The sequence below is a fragment of the Pezoporus wallicus genome, unplaced genomic scaffold, assembly GCF_028554395.1.
Source record: "Pezoporus wallicus isolate ANWC-B61680 ecotype Strahan unplaced genomic scaffold, APGP_CSIRO_Pwel_v1 contig_14715, whole genome shotgun sequence".
Lineage (NCBI taxonomy): Eukaryota > Metazoa > Chordata > Aves > Psittaciformes > Psittacidae > Pezoporus > Pezoporus wallicus.
Genome location: NW_026635200.1, coordinates 560 through 8323, shown reverse-complemented (window position 1 = coordinate 8323; position 7764 = coordinate 560). Strand labels below are relative to the sequence as shown.

The following is a 7764-nucleotide window of genomic DNA, read 5'->3' as shown; positions in this document are numbered from 1 at the left end:
CTCATACCAGAGTCAAGACATCAACAAAACAGGAGCTTGTGCGGGCCAGCTTCCATCAGTAGGCTAGGTGAACTTCTTTGGCCATTGCAAGTGCAAGGACTAGTTGCCAGGTTGCACTAACCTATATCCAGCTTCTCACATGTGCAGCTTTGTCTCAGCTTGGGATGTCATTCCCTAAAGATGCTCTCAAGTTGTTGATTTCTCTTTTCTCTACCTCCTTATCTCAGTCTTTCTCTCCTCTAGGAGACCTTGAAGAGGTCTAGTCCCCTTTCCTTCTGTGTTTATGTTATCTCTCTCAGCAAACCCTTTCTTGTCTGTTGTGATGTCTGGAGGCCTTTCTGCCCTTGCTAGATGGATACTTTTTTACTTTTGTCTCTTGTGAGGCCAGACAGCCCTATGGAGAGAGACCAAGATGATTGCTGTGCACTGAGAACCTGTCAATAAGTTCTTTGTCTTACTGTATGAAGCACAAACTCCACTGTTAATGTCAGGAAGACTTCCGGAACAAGCAAGGATGGCTGACCCCACTGAGAGCTTGTACAGTCAATACCAAAGAACAGAAAATCCAAATGGCATTGAAGAACTTGGAAGATGTTCTCGCAACAGTGAATTTCTGCGAGCACCCCAGTAGAAAAGTGCACTCCTATGCGTGACCTCTTTAATGATAAACTTCAGATGAAACAAAAGAAGTTTTAGCAGCACATTACAAATTTCTTAACCACTCTTGGCTGCTGCAGTTATTTGAGATAAGGTCTGTTTTCAATGACCAACTAACGCCAAAAGAAATCCTAGTTTCATAACGCAGGGCGGTCTAACAAATGATTGACTAGTAGTGTTGACTAAGCCGTGTAATCAAAAACCTGCTATTGAACCAACATAGCCCTTCTGTATATAAATTTGGGCTCCGGCAGCCAGAGTCACTCCCTCCTGAGCTGCAGAAGCAAATGGAGCTCCTGGGAGCAGCCACTATTGTCCTTCTAGTTTGCATTGCTTGCCTGCTTTCTGTTGCAGCATGGAGAGGGAAGTCTGGAAAGGGGAAGATGCCCCCAGGACCAATTCCCCTTCCCATCCTAGGTAACGTGCTGCAGGTGAAACCAAAGAACATGGCTAAAACCCTCCAGAAGGTAAAGCTACTTTCTTCTCTCTTACGTTATTTTCTCTTACTTTATTCTATGGCTGAGAACCATGTACGACCTGTGCATGGGGACAACATGTGGCTCTAGCTTGATGAGTGGCAAGCCTAGAGGAGCAGAAAAGTGGTAGGGATCTCAGCTTCTCCCCTCACTGCTATTGCCATTGTTGTTCAGGGCCTGATAGCTGGAAACCCTCTCCACACCCAGAATTATCATGACAGGACTGATCTGGACACTGCTGGTCTGTGAGGCTGCACTACCTGCAGTGGGATGCAGCAGCAAGGCCACTTTTCAACTCCTCCTCCCTATCTGCTCATTCTCTCTTGCATTTTGACAGCTCAGTGAAGAGTATGGACCAGTGTTCACAGTGCACCTGGGCTCTGACCCAGTGGTGGTCCTGCATGGACATGATGTGGTGAAAGAAGCCTTGGTTGATCGTGCGGATGAGTTTGCTGGCAGAGGACACATGCCAATAGGAGACAGGGCTAACAATGGATTAGGTATGTTTGCTGATCAAGCTCCTTCTGAGGAGAAGGGAAGGGATGAGTATGCATTCGGCAGAGCTGGAGTTTATTATACACAAGGGAAGACTGTGGGGAGTGAACAACGGGACCCACCTGGAGAAGGGAAGGGAAGGCAGAGTGGGCTGTGATTGTTGGCTTACATGAGCTAATGAGGATAGCAGAGAAATGAAGCTGGATTGATACCAGTGAAAGGGTAAGCAGCAGCAGCAGCCACCAGTTGCAACAAGGGAAATTACATGTTGATATGAGTGATGACTTGTTTGTTCACAGGGAGGCTGGCTATGTGGTGAAAAAAGCCAAAAGCAGGCAGCTGGGCTACAGGACCTCCAGAGATATTCTCCAAACCACAGTACTGACACCACCATGTCAATGCTGTCACAGGGACAGGATTCACTGTCACCATGAGCCTCTTCATTTCACACGTAGCATGCCCAAGCCAGGTCTTTCCTCTTCCTTCTTCCTCTGCAGGGATTGTGTTTAGCAACAACGAGGAGTGGTTGCAAGCTCGGCGGTTTGCTCTCAGCGCTCTGCGCAACTTTGGAATGGGGAAGAGGAGCATTGAAGAGAGAATCCAGGAGGAAATTGAGTACTTTCTGGAAGAGATTGACAAAACAAAGGGTATGGTCCATTTTTAATATAGGTTATGAGTGCAAAAAACAAAGACTGTATTAAGGGACCCATCTTTTCAGCATAGAGTTGAAGTTCCCATGTGTCTGGTCTGTGCACCAGCTATGCCCCATTACAAAGCAGTAAATAATTCCATAATCATGTACTGTTCTTTTTGGAGGACCCTTCTGTGTCATTGAGAGACTGTGATCTGATATTTCCTCTAATAACCAGGCCTCAGGGTACCCACAGTAGTCATAAGTAGCCATAGATTTGGGTTTTTTTTTAATGGTTTGTAACTTATCTGAAATCACAGGAACACCTTTTGACCCAACCTTTATCCTGAGCTGTGCTATCTCCAATGTCATATGCTCCATCGTCTTTGGGAAACGATATGACTATAAAGACAAGAAGTTCCTGGCCCTGATGAACAACATGAACAACATCTTTGAGATGATGAATTCTCTCTGGGGACAGGTACATTCAATAGCCATTTCACAGTGTCAATATTCTCCCAGGGGAGCAGGAGGCCTCCCTCCCAATGAAGTTGCATTTCAGTCTTCTAACTAGGACTCCATCAATGCCCTGCTGCACAAGTGGGAATTCATTCAAGAGCAAGAAGCATCCTCACCAATGGAGTTGGCTTTGCCAGCTAAGTGCAGCTTCCCCCTAGTCCTGAACATCCTTCTTTTCCACCTTTGAGATTTCTACTGCTACTAAGCAAGACCCTACCATGCTGTCAGACTGCCCAGCCTCATACTTGTGCCCAGCTTCATACTTGCGCCAAGCCTTCTGCTTGGCACAGTTGAGAGGGTTGTGGCCTTTCTAGGCTTTTTGCTAATATCAAAGAAAAGAGCAATGATCATGCTATGGACCTTCCTGTTTCTTTCTTTTCAGCTCTACCAGATGTTCTCAAACATTTTGGTTTACTTGCCTGGCCCACACAACAACATATTCAAAGAATTTGATTCTCTAAAAGCCTTTGTGTCAGAGGAAGTGAAAATACACCAAGCCTCCCTAGATCCCACTTCCCCTCGGGATTTCATTGACCTCTTCCTCAACAAAATGCAGGAGGTAAGGAGACAGCATAGAGCCCCAGCTCAGCCCCAAATACACCTACACTGAACCCCTTCCCTCTCCTAACACAGGCATTAGGATGACCCCTTCCCAGGCAGCTGCGCTGAGCTGTGGGAAGACACCAAACCTCAGATACTAACTCTGCTAGAGCTTACAGCTCTGGGTCTACACACTCACCAGCCACTTCCTGTAGCTGCTTGGACATCAAGACCTTCATCTGCTCTCACCAAAACACAGGGACATTTGCAGTCTGGTCTTGCAGTTCTTTCATTAGAAACTAGCCAACTGGCAGCTGGCATAGCAAGTGAAAAGAGGCAGCTACATAGCATTTGGTCAACAGCTTGAAAGAAGATTGCTGTGGGGTTGAGCTTACTGCATAAAGACAGCATTATAATGCCCCAGATGGCTGCTGCACCTTAGCGGAGAAATGCAGCAGCTCTGGGTGAAAAGGCAGGCCTGGGATGACACAAGAGAGGGCCACTTTTCTTATCTCAGCTGGAGCAACATCCCAGCTTTTTCTCTAGGAGAAAGACTGTCCCAGTTCCACTTTCCACATGAAGAACCTGATAACCACCACCTTCGACTTGTTCATTGCTGCAACTGAGACAACTAGCACCACCATAAGATACGGGCTTCTGCTTCTTCTTAAACACCCGAAGATACAAGGTACCAGTCTGTGACCTCTTCCTCTTTAGCTGTTCACCTGGGCTGGGCACGTGTCCAACACCACAACTTTTCTCCTCCCTTTCTCATATTTTATCCAAATGGGCAAAGTCCCTGCACCATCTTTCCCCAGGGTGGTCATTAGAGATCCCTCAGCTTCACTGACATCATCATCAGCTACACTCTCCTCACGGCCCGGACCTGAGTGTGTCCACATCTTTGTCTTCCAGTACTCCTATTTAACCAAGTCACTAGGAAGACATTCTTTGCAGGGGCTGCAGTGGAGGTGTGTTCTAGTTGACACCAAAACCAGCATCACTGCTCCTGTCACCTGTGTTCTTTGGACAGCTTAGGGCAACCTGTTTAGGTAGGTTTGGTTTTCTTTACCCATTTTATGGTTTGTGCCTCTCATGACAGAGAAAGTTCAAGAAGAGATTGACCAGGTCATAGGACGATCACGAAGACCTTGTGTGGCTGACAGGACCCAGATGCCCTACACAGATGCAGTGGCCCATGAAATCCAGCGCTTCATCTCCCTCATCCCCATGGGCCTCCCTCACACTGTGACTAAAGACACACGCTTCAGAGAGTACGTCATTCCAAAGGTTAGTAGGCAAAGTGTGGAAGAGCAACTCTGCCCAACACCTTTGTTCACTTGCCCTGCAGTTTCACCTCCCTGTAGAAATACAGTGGGTTCACAAAAAACACAGAGCAGTGACTCCTCACACAAAAGGCAGCAAAGCTGTGGAACTGCTCACCACCCTCCAGGAGAGACAGTAAAGTCAGTTGGTAGTTGCTGAGCACGGAGAGCCCCTCAGCCACAAAGTGCTGGAGCCTATCCTGGCTATTCAAGGGAACAAGAAAAACCTGTTTGCCCTGTGCTCACACACTGCTTGAGGCAGTCACTACTGGCTACTGCCAGAGGCAGGACTAGAGCAACCCAAGACCTGGCCTGGCTGGCTACGGCAATGCTCATTGCTCTTCTGGGTGGCCGTGGGAAACAGTAGCATGTGGCAGTTGACATCTTGATTTTCAGCTATCTTGTACAATCAAAACGCAGGACCCAGGGATCTGCTTAGCTTCCACCTCTTGTGTCATCACTGCTGGATTGTTTATTTCTCCCTGCCCATGATCCACACAAAAACCCCACAAATGGTCCGGAAGAGAGAAAGAAGAGGATCCTGTCAGGAGAAATTTATCAGGAGAATGTAACAGTGCTTTATTTCCACAACCTTGTGTGCTTTTGCTTTTGGGATCTTGCAGGAAAGAAGGAACATGATGCATCTATAAGTTCATTATTGCGAAACACTAAGAAGAAGAGTTAGATAAGGCGTCCCCAGATGACTAGAGCAGAGTGAGGATAAATGATGTGAAAGTGAGAGGAAGTGCTCAGGAAGAGAAGCCAACTGTCCCTTTTGTGACATCTAGCAGGGTCTCCCTAAAGCTGCCTCCTCAAAGGAGGGGTCCCCAAAGGGAAATGAAACATGGGTAGGGCTGTGCTGGGAAGCTGAGTTTTCACTTGGCAGGCAGTCAGATTAAGTGATCCAACTAGACTCCCCTTCATGCTCTCTTCCTCTTGTGTTACCTCAGGGCACTACGATTTTTCCCATCCTCAATTCTGTCCTCCATGACAGTAAAGAGTTTCCAAACCCAAATGAGTTCAACCCTGGACATTTCTTGAATGCGAATGGCACCTTTAGGAAGAGCGAGTTCTTCATGCCCTTCTCAGCAGGTAAAGCGCAGGCTTTCTCTCTCTTCCTCTCTCTGTTGACTTCCTGCTCTGGCCAAGCATCCTGTCTTTCCCTATAACACACACTCCCTCTCCCTAGCATGGTCCTCTTGGTGCTTCCTTGGGGCTCACTGCTCTTTGGATAACTCCTCCGTATTGCTATTCTCCTTAGCTGCATTTCCCATCTTGTTTGGGGCTTCTCAAACCTCCTACTAGGAGTTGCCAATATAATGATACAAGTGGGACCCACTGACACTTTCTAAAACACCTGTCACCTTCCTGCACAGCCACCAGTCATCCTTAACCAACCCGTCTTTCTGTTCTTCCTTCACATACCCAATCAAACGGCCAAGGGTTTTTCTTCAACAAACTCTTCTCTTGCAAATGTCCTCAGTAATCCTAACGGTCATCTCACTGCTATGGGTGTATCTGGTAAATAAAGCTGTGCAACACATCTGCTTAGTACAAACTCTGGTCTAGTCAGCAGAGTGCTATTTGCTGTTTTCACTTCCAGGGAAGCGAATATGCCCTGGAGAGGGCCTGGCACGCATGGAGATATTCTTATTCATGACCACCATTTTGCAGAACTTTACCTTGAAGCCTACTGTCAACCCCCAGGAAATCAACATAATCCCAGTGCTGAGTGGGACAGGCAATGTACCTCCTGCCTACCAGCTCTGTGCTATCCCCCGTTGAAAAGCAGAAAACCATTCTCTGCACTCTACCACTCCTTCTCCTGGGTAGAAAATTGACTCTGTCCCAGCTGAAACCAGGACACATGTCCCTTAATAAAAACAATTGCAGGAGCATTGGCCCACCTTTCCAAGGCCTCCAAGAAGGCAGCCCAAACACAGGTACAGACATAGAGTAGACGCCTTCAAAGCCTCCCAGAACTGCTCCATCACATCTCAGGGAGGCCTTGGGTGTCATTATAGCCTGTTGCACTGATACTCTGTCCATGGGCTCATTGAGTGCAGTGGCTGCATCAAACAGCCGATTTTCTCACAAATGGCTCTTGCCATGACATGTTTCTCCTTCAGCATGGGCCCCCCAAACCAGCAGCGTGCTTTGCATGTGGATACCGCTGTATGTGTCTTTGTTAATGACCCAATAAAGAAAAATCTGTTTGAAAAGACTTGAGCCATAATTTTCTTTGGGTTAGGTTGGTACCTACATCTGCTGCTCCACTGCAGAGTAGGTCTGCAGTGCCTGTGGCCAGTGCCCTGTGGGAAAGGCTGTGCCTACAGGGGCAAGGCTCCTGCCTGCTTCATCTGCTGGACCCGTTGCTGCTGCCTTCAAGGACCCCCTGCCAGTCACAGCACGAGACCAGGCAGGAAGACTCGCAGTGCAGGGTAGGAAGAGGGTCCTGCAGCCTGGGGGCTTTCTGTAGCTCTATCTGCTGTTCTTGGGGCTGCCAACCCCGCTACCCACAGCTGGACAAAGTATAACTGCAGCATCCCTCCTAAAGCGGTGCGTTCAGAGTCTGAAGTTCTGTCTGCCTTCACCCTCTTGATGGGAGCCATGGCTGCTCCGGAGGCTCCTTTCATGTCTCAGACACGCTGTGGCCTAGCCTTCCCACAAGCTAGGAGTGGGAAGCCTTTGCTACGGCTCAGCCCTGTTCTTCTCCCACCAACTCCCCTTCTGCTCCCTCCCAGGCATTTGCCAGTACAACCTCCCCTGTCACTGTGGCCACTCAGCACCCTGCCCTGAATCAAGGTGGGGCTGCTGAGGGTGTAATTTCTCTGGATGGTGTCTCTTGCCTGAATCACACTTTCACTCCACCTCCCAGCTGAAAAGCCTAGGTCTAAGGAAGAAAACACAGTAGCGAGACACCACTGCAGGTAAGGAACAGCTGAGAACTAAGGGAAGCTGCCATCATGGGGGCAAAGTTCTGCAGCTGGAGTTGCATTTTTATTCCAGTTTTCTTGGGCATTTCATTTCATCTCAGTTATGGTCTGGACTCCTTCTGTCAAATGAAGAGCCTGTCTTCATTTCACTCAGAGCCTGAAGGAACTCAGGCACCTGAGTGGTA

The 7764-nt window shown here is 48.1% G+C and overlaps 1 protein-coding gene across 1 annotated transcript; it reads left to right on the top strand.

Moving 5' to 3' along the window:
- The first annotated feature begins 905 nt into the window (after window positions 1-905).
- Window positions 906-6452, top strand: LOC130600578 (cytochrome P450 2C19-like). The gene is made up of 9 exons (XM_057412016.1): window positions 906-1124; window positions 1471-1633; window positions 2126-2275; window positions 2580-2740; window positions 3161-3337; window positions 3865-4006; window positions 4421-4608; window positions 5594-5735; window positions 6247-6452. Exons 1-9 carry the CDS (start codon window positions 945-947, stop codon window positions 6426-6428), a joined length of 1485 nt encoding a protein of 494 aa, XP_057267999.1. The 5' UTR covers window positions 906-944; the 3' UTR covers window positions 6429-6452.
- The last annotated feature ends 1312 nt before the right edge of the window (window positions 6453-7764 follow it).

Excerpts from the sequence above, each read along its gene's own strand:
- LOC130600578 (XM_057412016.1), top strand. The coding sequence starts at position 945 with ATGGAGCTCCTGGGAGCAGCCACTATTGTCCTTCTAGTTTGCATTGCT. Across the intron at positions 1,125-1,470 it reads TGGCTAAAACCCTCCAGAAG|CTCAGTGAAGAGTATGGACC; the intron begins GTAAAGCTACTT and ends GCATTTTGACAG. Across the intron at positions 1,634-2,125 it reads CAGGGCTAACAATGGATTAG|GGATTGTGTTTAGCAACAAC; the intron begins GTATGTTTGCTG and ends CTTCCTCTGCAG.